This window comes from Thamnophis elegans, chromosome 4, assembly GCF_009769535.1.
Source record: "Thamnophis elegans isolate rThaEle1 chromosome 4, rThaEle1.pri, whole genome shotgun sequence".
Taxonomy (NCBI): domain Eukaryota; kingdom Metazoa; phylum Chordata; class Lepidosauria; order Squamata; family Colubridae; genus Thamnophis; species Thamnophis elegans.
The window spans coordinates 84,204,995-84,222,442 of NC_045544.1; the positions used below are offsets into that span (position 1 = coordinate 84,204,995).

The following is a 17,448-nucleotide window of genomic DNA, read 5'->3' on the forward strand; positions in this document are numbered from 1 at the left end:
GCTACATTCCCTCTTCCCTTTGCAATTTCTTTTCATCTGCTCTACTGCTTTGATTAACTATCCATAAGCAGGCTTGCAATCCTAAAATGTAAAGCTGATCAGAGAACTTGCTGAGTAGTGTAACTTCTAAAATAAGAGAATCTGTAGCTCCACTGTAGCAATGGAATACCACTGTTCAAAATGAATGCCATATATTTGCAGAAACAAACAAGAAAGTTCACACTATATTTTGCACAAATGTCCTGGAATGTTCATATTACCTGGAGATGGTATTTCTGTTACCTCTAAATATTCATGCACTGTTGTAATATTTTTGAATAACACCAAAACAACCAATATTGTTCTGCACCACAAGGTTCCAAAGTGAAGTTAATGTGTTTAGGGAGCCCAGTGATGCTGCTTTTGCATATGCATTTTCTTATCGCAGCTGCACTTCTGCAGATATTATTTTACATGCACATGCCTGAATATTTGGAGCTCTTTTTAAACACAGTGACAGATCTTCTGGTAATCCGAGTGGAGAACCAACTCAGCAACTATTCCCTATGACTCTACTCAGTGCCCTTGAATAGTTGAATTAGGTGATGAGCAATGGGAAAATTTTTAAAAAAGGTTATATTAGATCTGATGTCAATAGCAGTGAGGTTAGACTTTTCCAGTGCATGGCATGTGTTTAGTTTCAACCTCTTTAGCATAAATCAAAGCAGCCATGATTAAAAAATATAGCACATATCCACTGAGCACCATGGCATTACAATAAATTCAGATATTCTATGAAGGAAGGAAATCCCTTGGGAGACGCTGCCTACATCTCATTTTAAAGGTACCACTTAGACTGACCTAAGAATAGCCATCATGATCATGTATTATTCGTGATAGGATTTGAGAACAAATTGTAACCCTCGGAGTGAAGAGTGCTTTGAAAAGTTTGCACACACGGACATACCTATGAGTATTCATGGCTGCAGAGGTGGCATGCAGAGTCCTCTCTGCAGGCACGTGAGCCATCACCCCAGCTCAGCTTCCCCGTGCATGCATGCAACCCTCCCATCAGCCGGCTGGTTTTCAGGTCTCTGCCGTGCATGCCCGTGGGTAGGGGCACATACAGCAGATGCATGCGCATGCACAGCGGTGTGTACATGGGGCGTTGTGTGTGCATGCATGGGGATCACACATGCAGGCACGGAGTGCATGCATAGGTGGGGGAAGCGCACACACATGTGCAAAGGGAAGGTTACGTGCACATGTGCAAAGGGTGGGGCACATACAAGGGGTCATGTGTGCATGCATGGGGGTGGGGACACACACACACATTGCTTTATGGGTGTATGCATGCGTGAGTGTGCTGCTGTGCGCACACGCATACATTTTTGGCATGTGGCAACAAAAAGGTTAGCACACTGATGTATATAATGTACTATCATAATTTCACTGGCATTCTTAGCAAATATTTTACAAATTAGATTCTTCCAAATGCTGAGCACATCAACCATACTCACAAGTAGCTGTGTTTTGAAGCCTTGCTGAGGGACAATTTTCATATTAAGAAAATTGGCAGTATTGTAACCAATGAGGTTTATCCAAGGCGCGATTATTGTTAATTGAAAACTTAATACTTTCATATTAAGAAAGTAGCATTGACACTCCCATTCTATTCTCCTCAGTAGTTCTCCTCTTTAGAACTTTCACTATTTCCTTACAAGCTATTTTGCAATTCTTCATTCTTCCTGATGAGCTAGTTAAGCTACAGACAGTCCCCAACTTACAACCACAATTGAGCTCAAAATTTCTGTTGCTAAGTGAGACAGTTGTTAAATGAATTTTGCCCCATTTTACAGCTTTTCTTGCCATTGTTGTTAAATGAATCACTGCAGTTTTTAAATTAGTAACATGGTTGTTAAATTAATCTGGCTTTCCCCATTGATTTTGCTTGTCAGACGGTCGCTAAATGTAATCGTGTGTTCAAGGACACTGTAATGGTCAAAAATATGAGACAATTGCCAAGCGTCTGAATCCTGATCACATGACCACGGGGATGCTGCATAGGTCATAAGTATGAAAAGCGGCTGTAAGTAACTTTTCTCAGTGATGTAACTTTGAATGTTCACTAAATGAACTGTTGCAAGTGAAGAATTACCTCTACAGCATTAAACACACACTTTTACACATTCCACATTGGGTTGTGAGCTTGGGCCATGTGACCTTCTGTAGAATTTATTTCACTTTCAGTGAAAAATATGGGAAAAGGAAAAAAAACATCCAAACCTACTTTATATAAGTGTTGGCATTTCCTTCTGGGAAGATGTAAGGATGCTTCTTTCGGAAGACATGGCCAACTCGACTGCAGGGGATGATTTCCAAGCTCCCGCCGCACATCCACACTCGGAAAGAGATTTCTATGAAAGACAGTTTCAACTTCAGGTTTTTAAAGTCCAGGACCAGATGGGATTTTGGCTTATCCCTAACTTTTCCTTTTCTCACATCAAACCGTGCAAACCCATTATTGTCAGCGAGACTTTTCTGGGCATTCTGCCGTCTTAAGTACTCTTCAAAGCTCTTTACTGCCAGCCTGACATTTATTCATTTGAACTCTCCATATAACATTGAAAAATGATGATACCCAGAGTGAGTTTATAAGCAGGCCCCTTAGTTTAATTCTTAAGAGGAGCATGCTAATTTTGAATTCTTGTAATTATTGGGAACCTGCGTAATACAATAACAATAACCGTGCCCTTCGTGGCAAATCCTGATTTTACTACATAGCAGGTTGGTGGGGGAGAGAGAATCAAACAAGGAGGCAAAATGAATATAATTGTAACAATGAGATCTAGTGGAGAAAATGCCAATAAAAAGATGCCAAAGTATCAAATCCTGCTTACTTTTGCCAAGGACAGAAGGAGGAATTCTAACAAAATAATTTTGCTCATGAAGATTGGACATCAGGTCAGAATTTATGAATAAGAAACTGACACAAACTAGAAGCAGGCCAGCCCATCCCTTTCCTCCAGTGTGAAGTCAGCGGCCATAAGAATGTTCTTAGTTTTTGGTTAAAGCAGTAAGAAGACCCATTGTATGTCAATGACATAATGTAATTGTGTATCAAAGTACACAATGACATTAAGGAATTAAAGCTGTTTCATCTAAATAGCCCACGCTTAACAGCTAAGTCAGAGTCTGGCTCTGTTTCAAAAGGTACTTCCCCATTGTGAAATCTATGAGGTTTCAAATTTTGCTGCAGGTTAAAAATCTGTCTTAGTGTTGCCTGCTGTTGACAAAGCCCAGAAGAGAAAATACCTCTCTATACGTTAAATGCTGATCTCAAGTAGTTTTATTTGAATAGAAATATTATGCATCTCATCATGGTGGGAAGACAAATTGAACAAATAATAAATATATTAATAATGACTGTGACTAAGTAACCTTCATGTCTTTTCAACCTATCATCCCAGTACCAATTATGAAGCAACATAATGTAATAACTATATTCCTTATCTTTAACTGCTTGTGGCTTGTCTTTCAAATAGAGAATGACTTTAAAGAAAAGATTCATCCTCTGTAAATTAGGATACAGGATATATTAGTATAGTTATTAAAACTGAAGGAGAATTTTTCATTGATTGACTGATTATGTGCCATCGAGTTGATGCTGATTTTTAGCAACCAGACAATCCTTCTCCAGGCTGATCTGTCTCTAAGTTGGTCCTTCAGATTTTCCAACAGCATGACTATTGTCAAAATCACTGAGTCAGACAACTTACTGATGGTCATCCTATTTCTTTTCTTCTACCTTTCTCAATCCACTCCAATACAAAAGCTGAAAATTGTCAATATTTTTTTCTGTCTTATTCAGATAGGAAACTTGAATTCTCTTATTATAGGTTATTGCTTTAAATTTATAGAAGCCTTGAACAGAAGAATGTCTTCTATTTTTTTTTCAAAAAAGGGATATATTTTACTTTTTCAAATTTGTAGAATAGAGTAGAATAGAGTAGAGTAGAATATAATATAATAGAATAGAATAGAATAGGTTTATTGGTCAAGTGTGATTGGACACACAAGGAATTTGTCTCCACTACATAAGCTCTCAGTGTGCATGCAAGCAACAAGTGATAAATCATTATCATAATCATAAAATACCAACATTACTTTGCATTGTTGACCAAGCATGTTATTCATAAGCATGTTCTTCCTGCATGACTCCAGCAAACTTTCATTTTTCTTTTCAGGCTAGCTATTGGGCCAATTCCATTACAAAACACACAAATCCATTTTAGCACTGATATTTTTGGAACTGCTTGATTATATGACCTTGATTTACTTGGTGAAAGGAAATTTCAGTGGAAAATTCAACAAGAAGCAGCATGGCCCACAACTATTTGTATATACAATCCCTACTTATTAAAAAAGAAAAGGTACTGTATAATGACACACTAATTTGCAAAGCTTCAAGGGGAGAGGGAGACAATGGATGAGATTGCCACAGAAGAAGAGCATCTGTTTCACTGGCTCACTAAGCTGTTGCATCTCTGAAGACAAGGATTATTTTTCCTTACTAGCCATACTCCCTTGAGGTGTCAAAGTATTAGTGCCAGCTTAAGATCTGTTTCTCTGCTATCTCCGTGCCTCCCTTCCTTTGTCAAAACTGTAGCACTGTTAGCTTCCTCTGCTTGTAGCATTGTTGCAGTCACAAATAAAAGCTACAATAAAAACCACACAATTTGATCAACCCTTCTAGGCAGGCACAACAGCAGCCATTGTCACTACCTTTCTCCTTCAACAATCTGGAAATTTGTCATATGGCCAATCCAAGATCCCTAGTTGCCAGTACCACTTTTTAATCTTTGTGTTACCCAAAACCCATTAATGGCTGCCAGGCATGGTGACTATATATTAGCACCACCATGGAGTACAGGTAGAACTAGGTGTAGTAAGCAGCAGCTGGTTGGCCTAGACCTGTGATGGCGAACCTATGGCACGTGTGCCACAGGTGGCACACGGAGCCATTTGGTAGGGCACTCCAGGCATTGCCCTATTAGCTCCAGTGCGTATCCATGCACTGGCCAGCTGACTTCAGCCTTCTTTTTCAGCCATTTTTTGCCCTCTGGACCAAAAACTTCTGGTTTGCCCATAGGGTTGTTTTTCGCCCTGCAGAGGTTTCAGGAAGCTTCCTGAGCACAAAAAATGGTCCTATGGGAAACCTGAAAGTTTGGAAACATTGACTTCCAGTTTGCCTATAGGGCTGTTTTTTGTCCTCCAAAGCCTTCAGGGAAGCCTCCTGAAGCCTCCAGAGGGCCTCTGGGTCGGGGGAGGCTGTTTTCGCCTTCCCCAAGTTCCTAGAAAGTCTCTGGAGCCTGGGGAGGGTGACAAAAGCGTGGCAAAAGCAGGGGGGATGCTGGCCCATTATGGGTGTGGGCATGCCTGTGCATGATTCCCCCCTGCACTCCTCCCCACTTTTGCCACACGATCCAAAAAAGGTTAGCCATCATTGGCATAGACTAAAATGGCCATGGCCTGATCCAGTCTGTATCTCCTCCTGTTACATCAAGTTTGCCTTTGATCAAGACAGGACTAATGTAATGGTGTGATTCATAACTTTCTGCTATTTCCTCTCTTTCCTATCATTTATTGGAGTTTGAATCACTGTTCAGAAATTAGAATACTGCAAGGCCTTTTTATTGGACTTTCTGGGATTGAATGAGAATAGTGGGAGTTGCTGTCCAGTCACTCTCACTTGACTTTTCTTGCTGGCGATACCAACCAATATTCATCTAGTTTTATTTAGTTTTATGTTTTATCTACAATCACTGGTGTATTTCTTTTTTGAGTTATAAGCAAACAACAAATCTTAGCTAAATGTGATTATACTGTATATTATAATACAATACAATACAATAGCAGAGTTGGAAGGGACCTTGGAGGTCTTCTAGTTCAACTCCCTGCTAGGCAGAAAACCCTATACCATTCCAGACAAATGGCTATCCAACATCTTCTTAAAGACTTCCAGTGTTGGGGCATTCACAACTTCTGGAGGCAAGCTGTTCCACTGATTAATTGTTCTGTCAGGAAATTTCTCCTCAGACGTGAATGATCTAATCTAGTATGGCTGTCATACATAGGAATGTGTAATTTCAAAATAGAAAAGATGCTATGGAATGGGCATGGGCATGCGCTGCACATCATTCAGCACCTGCATTAAAAAGCTGCATTTTTCCTCAGTTGACAAGGCAGTGCTGTGAGCTCAAGCATGTCTGAGTTAAGGAAGCATTAAGGAAACATCCTGAAATAGTGCAGCTATTATGGAAGCCCACAAAAAGACACAGATTCCTTATGGATATGCTGACATGTATCATGCTCATTTCAAAGCACTTTTTGGACTTCAGAACATAAGTGCTATCCTTCCTTTATGTTATGTATCCCATCATTTTCTCATTCTATCACATTGGCAATTATAATATGGCAGGCATCCACTTAGGGAACCTGGGTCATTGCACTTCAAGCCATGTACCTCTGCTCAACACTATAGAATAGCAAAGGATTGCTTGTTTATTTTAAAAGCACACTACTGGGCTGTGGCCTATTCATAACTGGGCAGTGTGAATGGCAGGCACGTGTGCTCACATTTGTACTCAACTCATTCAAGCAGCCCACCACTCGCACAAGTAATGTTGCATATGTGTCAGCCCACTGCTCATGTGGCCTGGTTCCCTTATTCCTCCTCCTCCCCCCAGCTGGGTCACCAAGCCAGAAAGATTGGGGTCCACTGACCTAATGCTTAAAAGGTTTTCTGGGTAGCAAACAATATTTGAAGCAAGCTGCAAATGCAAGATCATTTAAAATAGTCTTCAAAATCCAAACAAATAACAAGCTCTAAAGCTGCTTTACTATACTGTAGAACCAAAATAAAATATAGGACCATTAATTCTTAATGAAATATTTTTGAAAGAACCATGTTTTTGTGAACTACCTTAGCAATCCATGCATGGAAATTTTTCTGCTCTATTGAGTACAGCCCCCCACCCCAAGGCTTTTCACAGCAGCTACATGCCTGTCTTCTTACTGCTGAAAGATCTGGTGTTAATGCTCCAGCTGTCAGCTGAAGTATATGGGGAAGGATATATGGAAGATTTGTCCTGAAGACATCAATGGGCCAAGGCACTGAGGGTTTTGTAAAGACTAGTCTAGCGCTAGAACCTTGTACGTAGCTTAGAAACCAAGGGGCATTTTTTTAGCTAAGCCAAAAGGATTGAGCAATGTGGGCTGGCACGCTTGCTTGATTCCTATAAGCCAGAAGTCAGAATAAAGGAGCAGATTGAAAGGAGCAGCAATATCATTCCCTTGGAACACGATGCACCCAGTCAAGCCCTTGCCTAGATTTATTGCTTCTAACTTTCCTTTATTGACTTAGATGTTGAAGTGCTCCCTGTGGGTACCAGGAAGTTAAAAAAAATGCTGTCAGAGCATAAACCATCCAGAAAACACAACAGATGCTAAGAATCCACGCATGTAACAGGCCCTCCCATGGCCACAATAACATTTTCTCCCCGGAAGGAGAGCTAGTTCTGTCAGGTGACATGTTAGTACAATATACTGCACTAATTAGAGGCATCCCTTGGGAAACCCCCACCAGACCTTTTGAATTAACTCTGTTATGGCCCATTTCTTTCTCTTAGAATGTCTCAGCGTCTTCTGTTGTGTCAGTACCAGGAACATCAAACTTTTTTTTCATTCACCTGTCTTCTTCCTAGAAGATTGTCTGCTTCTTCACGAGTAGCTAGTTTTGTCAATTGATTACAAAGGAATTGGCAATAATAGAGCTTTGAATGTACTAATGGCACTTTAACAAAGGCATCAAAACAGTTTGTTCATTTTGAATTCCAGCAAATCATAACTGGGATTGCTTGATTGATTGATCTACAAGGCTGCTAAGCTTCTCCAATCACACTGATTTTGAGTGGCACATAATTTTCCAAATGGGTATGGTGGATTAAAAACAAAAATATCACTAGTTCTTTTAGAACCAGAAGAACAGAACACAGAATTCAAGAAGAATCTAAACATTCAAACCTTCCATTATGCAGAGAAGAGTTTTTTGAATGATATTTATGGGTTAGATTGATGTCCTACTTTCTTTTCAGGGGTGAAAACTGGCATAGTTAACAGTCCTCCCTCTTCTCATTTCCCCACACACCAATAACCCTACAAGGTGATTTGGGCTGAGATAGATACCTGGCCCAAGTCCCTCTGTGTTGGCCTTTTGAAGTAGGCGTAGTCAAGAAACAAACATAGCAGAAACTCCAGGGATGTTCTTTATAATTGCAGGGCAGAATATCAAAATCTTAAAATCCGGTCAGAGTTTCTTCTTGCCTAATCTTATACGAAATAAAATCAAAGTGGGGCTATTTTGGTTTTCTTTGTCACACTTTCTTCTTTCTCAGGACTGAGTAATCTTTCTGAAAGTCTTCTGCTAATGGGTCACTCATGCCTTCCCCATTCTCAAGGCCAAGTCTACACTCCTTAAACCTAGTGTGCCTATGCAGACAAGGGTAGCAGGTAAAGTAGAACCTTGCACTCCCTGTTGCCAATCCAAAACTTAACCACTATATTATACAGGCTCTCATATCCAGGTCTGCAAAACTCTCCCCTTAAATCTTTAAAAAACCTTTGCCAATAACTGCAAAGTAGCAGTGACTTACCAAAATTCTCCCCGCCCCAGATGTCCATTGCAGCATCATATTTTCCCAGACGGTTGAACCAGGCCCTGTCAATTACAAAAAGGCCCCCAGCAATGATAGGAGTCCTGAATGGTTGGGGAACAAAGAAAGAAAGAAAAATCTAATTTCAACTCTTTTTGCAGAAAACATTAGGTATGTGAAATAGATGCAGAGGGAGACACCAATCAATATTACTTTGTTCTTTGAAGTAAGTATGGCCGATGACACTTTTTAAAAATCAAATTGCACTGAAGGGAGAAGATGTTACTGTTGAAGGATTTGCAGTTGGCAAGATCATGATCCCTGGCAAAACTCCATGAAGGTTGTAGCCTATCTGTTGTAGTATAGCTAGTAAGGAAGAAAACGTTAGATTCCCACTCAGAAATATTCCTGCTCCTCATGATGCTGACATTTGGAAGAGACTAGCATGGGAGTTGCTTCTCAGATTGTTAAAAAGTAGTCATTTCCAAAGCATTAACAGGTTCAGATGGCTCTTCTTATGGAGAAGAAGCAAGCCTCCTCCTTTTCATATTGAAAAAAAAAATGAAAGAACAAGAACTGAAACTCTGTTGTCTTAAGTTGCTGGGCTATAATTTCCCCTTTGAAACAGAATATTTGTCACTATTCAAGTGTTGTCACTTCTTCCTAACGAGTTCTTTGCTAGATGTGTCCTTTTGGATTACCCATTTATAGCCCAGGTTGCTACAAGAGAAGTCTGAGACCTGTCATCAAAGGCAGTGGGTGGCTTCCTCAACTCCAACCCCGGAATGGAAAATGAGCTTTGTCGGTTTGTGTCGGTTTGATCAAAAGTCATATTAATCTATAAGGTATTTTGCTTGATTTTGATGTTATACTGTAGCACATGATCTAATTAACTAGCAAGCCAAATCACTGACTTATTTCAATAAATTGAGATTAAACATATCTCAAGTTAGCACAAGATTTCAACCCAGCCAGAACACATGTCTAAATGGTTTCCTGTCATGTGCAAAAGAAAGGATCATAACAGAACAAACAGGACAACAGAGTTGGAAGAACCTTGAAGGTCTTCTAGTACAGCCTCATTCAAGAGACCCTATACCAGGCAAATGGTTGTCCAATCTCTTCTTAAAAACCTCCAGTGATGGAGCACTCACAACCTCTGAAGGCAAGGTGTTCCACTGATTAATTGTTTTCACACTCAAGAAATTTCTACTTAGTTCTAGATTGCTTCTGTCCTTGATTAGTTTTCATCCATTGCTTCTTGTCTTACCTTCTGTTGCTTTGGAAAATAGGTTGACTCCCCTTCTTCGTAACAGCTCCTTTGATATTGGAACATCTTTGATCCTGGAACATCTGTCAGGTCATTCCTAGTCCTTCTCTCCAGTAGACTAGACATACCCTATTCCTGCAATTCCTTCTTCATGTGTTCCAGCCCCCTAATCATCTTTGTTGCTGTTTCCAGAATCTCAATGTCACTTTTATGTTGTGGTGACCAAAACTGGATGCAATATTCCAAGTGTGGCCTTAGCAAGGCATTATAAAGTGATACCAACACTTCATGTGATCTTCATTAATGCAGCCTAGGATTGCATTGGTTCTTTGGTGGCTGCAGCATACTGCTGGCTCATGTTTAAATGGTTGCCCTATAGGGGGGAAATAAGGGATGGTTTTATGGAAGGGGAAGATGCATGTAGGCATGAGAGCAGATGCACAAACATCTGTTACTTGCATGTGTGTGGCTGAAGCGCTGACACAAGTGAGGCCATAAATGCTCGCAATGATGCTCACATGAGTGGGACCACGAACATCTGTGACACTTGTGGTGACACTCATGCAAATGGGCCACAAATGCCCACGAGTGTGGCTTCCAGCACCCATGCAAGTGGAGCCATGAGTTCCCACGATGCTCATGGCTGCATTTGTGTGAGTGATGCTTTGCATGCGTACACGCAGCCACATGCATGTGGACCAGCTAGCTAATCCTGTGGCCTCGTGGCCAATTGGCTGTATCCCATAAATTGGGTACCCCTGCTCTAGGATTCCAACATCACTTTTGCAGTTGGTGTAAAACATTGCTTTTCTCTATGTTGAATTTCATTTTATAATATAGGGCCCAGTGAGATCTGTCAAGATCTTTCTAGATCTTGAGCCTATCTTCTGCATGTTGGCTATTCCTGCCAGCTTGCAGGAATTTGATGATTTTCCCTAATTTGTTTATGAAGATATGGAATTTTATTTGTATGAATATAACTAAAATTTATGTGAATTTTCAGATGTCCACGAAAGTGAATTTTTAAGAGGTAGATGAGAAGGTAGTGCCTATCTCACCTAATCATTACTTTAGTTTATTTCATGAGGGATGTTTGGTCCCTAAAAAAATTATCCCTGACTAAATGCAGCCTGTGATCCAAAAAGAGATTCCACCTGCATACAAATATTGATGGGTGCAAGTAATGATTCAAAAACCTTTGGTATTTTCCTGTCATAACTTTCCCACAGCGTGCAATGTGTGGCTAATGCATTTATCAGCACAACCCCTACTAGCCTGATGTTTGTAGCCCTGATTATAGGTTTACAAGCTAAAAATGCATTTAGCCCTTGGGGGCTATTTTCAAGACATTATTTCACAGGGCTCTGTACCTCTACTGGTAGAAGCCTCACGTTAGATGCGGGAATAACACTTATTCAGAAGGACAAAGGCAGGGCTTTTATAGGGGGGGGCTTTGTAATTGGCTCAATTTTGATTTCAAAATAGAGTTATTTGTCCCCCCCTCTTTCCTCTAGATTAGTTGAGAACAAAGGTAAAAAAAGGAGTACTGAGTAAGATGAGATGCACAGTAAATTGTGCTCTATGTCTGCCACACCATCCACATCGTAGGGTGCATACTTACTTCAGTCCCCTGGCTTGCTGTCTCAAATGGGCTTTTCAGCATTCTAATGAGTAAACTGTGATTAATAGAACAGTTCAGACATGCCATTTTTTCTCTGTGTGTGTTTGAATGTGTGTGTGCATTTATACAAATATTGGGTGAGCTTATGCATTATCATATGGTTAGTATCATCAGTACACTGATGATATCCAATTATATATCTCTACCCCTGGCAAATTAAGGTATGCTGTTGATGTCTTACCCTAGTTTATGGAGGCAGTAGGAGACTGGGCAGAAACAACTGAACCTTGGCAAGACTGCGTAGTTCTGGATTTGGGGACCTGCCAATTCTGGGGCTATGACATCTTTGATATTGGATTGGGTTGCACTGTCTGGAACAGACCAAGTACCTAACTTGGGGTTCCTCCTGGATTTGTGACTCCAGTTTGAAGTGTAGGTGTAGATTTGGTTAGAAGGGCCATTGCATAATTTAGTGTTGTGCGTCAATTGCACTCCCTCCTGGATTGGGAGAGTCTGCTCATGATCACTTGGGCTGTAGTCACCTCCCTGATGGACTATAGTGATGTGGAATGCTGCTCTTGAAGAATATCCAGAAGTTTCAGCGGATGTATAATGCAGCAGCTGTGTACCCCTAGAGAAGCACATGTTACATCTTTGCCTCACAGGCTGCATTTCTTACCAGTTTGGTTCCAGATCCAATTCAGGTTGCTGCTTTTGATCTTTAAAGCCCTTCATGTCTTTAGGCTGGACTATTTGAAGGATCACTTTGCAGAAGAAATACGTTACTGATTGCATCTATAATGGAGTTATATTTGACAGGAGCCAGGAGATGAGCCATGGCATCAACCCTGTGAAACATCATTCCCCTTTAAGGTGAAACAAACCCTATCTCTCCCAGCCTTCTGAAATTCCCTTAAGTCTTGGTTATGTCAAAAGGCCAGGGGATTGTATAGGAATGTTAATTTGATTAGATGGCTCCAAACTGATGCTCTCTCTTAACCTTTTATAATATTTTTGTATGTTTGTTTTTAAAATTGTTCTTATAGTAATTTGTTTACTGCCCAGTCACTTTGTGAGAGATGGAGAAAGGAAGGAAGGAAGGAAGGAAGGAAGGAAAAAAAGAAAGAAAGAAGGAAGGAAAGAAAGAAGGAAGGGCAGACGGACAAAAGGAAGGAAAGAAAGAAGGAAGGAAGGAAGGATGGATGGATGAAAGGAAGGAAGGAAAGAAAGAAAGAAAAAAGAAAGAAGGAAGGGAAGGTCGAAAGGAAGGAAAGAAGGAAGGAAGGAAGGAAGGAAGGAAGACAGCAAGAGGGCAAGTGGCTGCTTCTGGGTGAGGAGGATGAGCAGGTGTTCACAAAGGCGTAAGTGTAACAGGGCCAGGGGTGGCTGTTGCTAGACAGAGGAGGGTCATGAGGGCATGTGGGCAGCCTGCAAGGCACAGCACAGCATGACTGCAGCTGAACGTGGCTGCAACTGGGTGGGGAAGGGAGTGCAGATGACTGGCAAGGTGCAACATGAGTATAACCAGGGTTGTTGCCAGGTGAGGGAGAGTGTGAATAACTTACCAGAGTGACTTTTTACCTTCCCTACCAGCTTCCCCACTGACTTGGTTTGTGGGAAGCTGGTAGGGAAGGTCACAAATGGCAATCACATGACTGAGAGACATTGCAACCATCCTAGGTGCAAGTTGATTACAAGCACTCAGATCATGAACATATAACTGTGAAGGTGCTGGGACTGAGCACCAGTCATAAATGACACTTGCTGAGTGCAGTTGTATCTTTGTTCACATGTTGTCGAACAAGGGGTTGTTAAATGTGTATAAGGAAGAAAACTCTACTGGTTAAAAATCACAGTAGAGTCATTCATAAGGAAAATAATGTCTGTATTTTTGCCCTGAATAATTTTCAACTAAGAGGATGCTGTAAAGTGGGAGAAGATATTCTACCACTCCAGCTACTAGAATCGTGGTCGGCAAAAAGGAGAAGAAAAGTTTTTATTGTGTGGTCAATGAAGAGTTAAGTCTTGTTGAGAAGGCATCAGCCTGCCTGAAGCACCAAGAATTATAGAGTTGGAAAGGGGCACAGAGTCCAAATCCAAATCCCTCTTCAGGAAAGAATCCAATTTAAACCCTCCCCAATAGATGGCTGTCTAGCCTGCAACTGTTGACTCTCACCACTGACCACCAATTATTGCTGAATAATTGGTTCCACTGTCCAATTGCTCTTACTGTTAGACTGGGTGGGGGATCCTAAATATGCTTTCTTGCACTCTTGATCGATTGAAAGAGCAAGTCTTGGGGGGGAAAGTTCTTGTTAGTCCTTTCTGCTAAGATTGCTGCTTGCATGCAGAGATGCTATGCTTCAATTTTATTTGTACTAAATTAGGAATTTTAGGAGTTTTTGTGGAGGAGAATGAATTTTTTTCCAGTTCTGAAAGCTCTCTGTGATGGGAGATTTCCATGATGCAATTAAATGGCTGGGCTTTTATCCATTTTCAGATACACAAAGTACTAAAAAGAAGTTACATTGAAATTGTGAGAGCTAAAAGGGGGTCAAGGGCACTCGAGGTCTGAATCCAATATCCCTGCACAAATGGGCTGAATGTCTGAAGAGGCCTGGAGATATGAAAAAGCTTGAACTTACCTAATTGAGAACTTTACCTATTGAACAAAGAGGAACCGGAGGGTGAATTATCAAGGTAAGCTGCTATACTCCGTTCAAAGGTTGAAATAGTGCTGTCAGCTCTGCTAATTTTTTTATGGTGCATCTAAAAGAAACTGCATGTATCCCGTCATGTTTTGTATGCTTCTTTTGCTTCTAATTAGTAAAAGTATTGGTAATCAAAAATGTTCTCATGAAACAATGGTTAAATATGTGTATTTAGGCTTCCTTCAATGGAAGTTTCAGAAAAGATTTCCAATAGCTTAGCATGCTTAAGGTCAACAATCAGCTGGCACTCTCTTACGTATACAATTGACCCTTTTCCACTTCAAAAAAATCTTGTAGTTGCTTTGAGTTTCCTATTTTGAATCTAGTCACTTACTTGATGGGCTCTGTGGGATCTGTTCGCTTGGCTTTTTGCTCTGAGGAAAGTTGTTCCCATTTAAAATGAAGACTCCAGTCAAATCCTAAATATGAAATGCACAGAAAGAGACTGAGAAACAGATGTCAACCAGTTGCAATCATGAACTTTCAAGCGATGTCATTATTTAATTATTACAACCAGGAGTTTGGTAGCAACTTTTCGGAGTAACGAATCTATTAAACTTACATGACAAGTACGCAGATGAAGGTCACATGTGCAGAGATTGCAAGTGTGTCATCAATTAACAATTTGTAATGCATTAAAAAACATTGTGCAGTCCTTCCACTAACTGTTCCAAAATAGCTAATTTAAGAACTGTGATGGAGTGTCCTGGGAAGCTGGCTGAGTGAGGTTGATAAGTTTCTGTCTCAGTGCCTTTCCTAAAAGAACCATCTTCTGACTTGACCTACCACCTAGAACTGAAGATATTCCATCTTCAACCTTGGATAGGGTCTACTTTCCCATTTAAAAATAGTATTCACTCTTAGAATATTCCTGAACTCACAGCTCCTGTTCCACAGCTTCATCTGCATCTTCACAACACAGCTTTATCTGATGTAGCAGTTGTGGTCAATGAATATGAGCAGTGATGGACATTCTTGATAGGCTCATAGGACAACATTGGTTTGGGAGCAGAGTTCTGCTTACTGTTATATTTCCAGGTGTGATTCAAGGTGCTGCCTATGACTGGTTATTTTATAGAGTGCCTATGTTCCATGTGATTTGATCTGAAAGAGTTAGTGTGCCAACATCATTAAAGTCATCTATGTGGGACCCCAGAAGTGGTTCATCTCTATAGTGGAGCTGCCCTCTGTAGTGAGATTCCCTAATGTTTTTATTACTCTCAACCTGCTGGCATTGTGGAAAGCCTTAAAGTCCTGGCTGTTCTCCTTGGGTTAGGGTGGTTGAAGAGTTGCCGGATTGGGGGTGAGGGTGATTAGCCAGATTTGCCACCAGCTTTTTTTTCATAATTATTGTAATCTACTGTTATGAGGGCTAATTTTATATAGTGGTTAAGGCAGCAGCCCTCAATTTTTTGGCACCAAGGACCAGTTTCGTGGAAGACAATTTATCCACAGACCAGAGGATTGGATTGTTTCAGTTTTGCTCACTTGTCCACTGATCAGCTCCAGCTGTGCGGTTCCATGGCCCTGGGATTGGGGACCCCTGGATTTAAGCATCAGGCTAGAACTAGTAAACCAAGAGTTCAAGTCCTGCAGAGGCAGTTGGATGACCATAAGCTACTAGGTTTTTTTCTCCTAGGAAATTGGCAATGACAATGGAAAACCACTTCTGAAAAATCTTGCCAAGAAAATTGCAGGGATTTGTCCAGATAGTCTCCAAAAACCAGGCACAACTGAACAGAAGGTATTTTTTTATCCTGCTGGGTTTTTTTTTATACTACCAAGAATCAGTCTAGAGTTGAATAGAATAAATTAAATTAAGTTAAATTAAATTAAAATGCTGTGTTGACTTTCTTGATATTTGGAGTCCTTTTTGTCAAACGTGTGTCTGTTAATACTTCTGTGCAAATACTTCTGGAAGACAGAGGAGCATTGCTGGCAGATGATGGCATATATCATGTTAGAGGAATACCATCTGTAGGCTTCTTGCATGATAAAATTGTTGGACCAGGGATGTAAAGCAAACATCCATATTTGCTATGGGATAAGTTAGCATGAGATTCCGGTTGTTTCTGATTGATTGCAAGAAGCTGCTTTCAGTTGGATGGTGGTGTGAATGCAAATATGGGTTTGCCAATCAGTGGCTTGCAATGCATTGTCCAGTTTGTGTTGTGAGTTATTAATAAAGTATTGAGCACCTTGAGCTGTCAGTTGTAGGTGATAATCAGTGGTGTTTTCTTTTTTTTGTGGTTCCAAAATTGTGGGAATCAATTTGACTATTGATTTGTTTATTGATCTCACCAAGTGAGTTTAAATTTCTGAATGCCTAGTTACAGCTGTAGTGGACTTGGGATGCCAACAAAGTTATTTTGAGAAATTGAAAAAGTAATAATATTCTGATATTGAAGATGGGATTCAAATTGTGTATTTTTTAAAAGCTGGTTTCTAATTAAAAATGACCAATGTGTTTTTTGTAACACAAGATTTTATATTTTGTAATGTTAGAGAATTTTCATATTTGTCTGTATTTATGTGAATCTATCTAGCCATCAGTGATCCATCCATTGATCTATTGATCTATCCATCCCTCCTAATGTGATCAAAAATCTGTTAAACATTTTATTAATAAGTGGCATATGCAGATTCCTCTTTTCTGTATTCTGATTGTTTTAGCAATTTTTCATATTTTTCAATGTTTTTGTACCTTATATTTTTTTCACTTTCTGTAAAACCTATTAAGAAATATTTTAGATATTTTTTTTAAAAAAAACAATAAGACCATTTGATATTTCTCCTTTGTCTCAGTTGAGGATAATCAGGGTTGTCTACTTCAAGAAATATTTATAACAATACAGATGTGATGATGAACATTAAAGAGAACTTGAATTAGCAATGACATCAAAGGTTTGCTAAGAAAAATTAAAAGCGAAAAGAAAATCTTGACTAAAACCTACTGGTCAATTAAAAGAATTAATATCTTAGTATATGAAGCTGATTTGCTCTTCCCTTTTTTTAAAAGTAAAAACAATTCTGGAAATCTTTCATAAATCTTTGTTTATTTCACTAAACCAAAACCTGTAGCTACAAAACTCAGAGCAAGTACAATGTTTAAAAATATTATTTTGGCATTGGCGTAACACCAGACTTTATTCT

The 17,448-nt window shown here is 39.9% G+C and overlaps 1 protein-coding gene across 4 annotated transcripts in view; it reads right to left on the reverse strand.

Moving 5' to 3' along the window:
* The window catches only part of GALNT14 (polypeptide N-acetylgalactosaminyltransferase 14), a 322,417-nt gene that overhangs the window by 28,882 nt on the left and 276,087 nt on the right, over positions 1 to 17,448 (reverse strand). For all 4 annotated transcript variants that reach the window (XM_032215773.1, XM_032215771.1, XM_032215774.1 and 1 more), the window contains 3 exons: positions 14,630 to 14,714; positions 8,694 to 8,797; positions 2,270 to 2,396 (listed from right to left, as the gene is read on the reverse strand). In XM_032215773.1, coding sequence (XP_032071664.1) covers positions 2,270 to 2,396; positions 8,694 to 8,797; positions 14,630 to 14,714 — 316 coding nt within the window. The remainder of the gene's footprint in view (positions 1 to 2,269; positions 2,397 to 8,693; positions 8,798 to 14,629; positions 14,715 to 17,448) is intronic.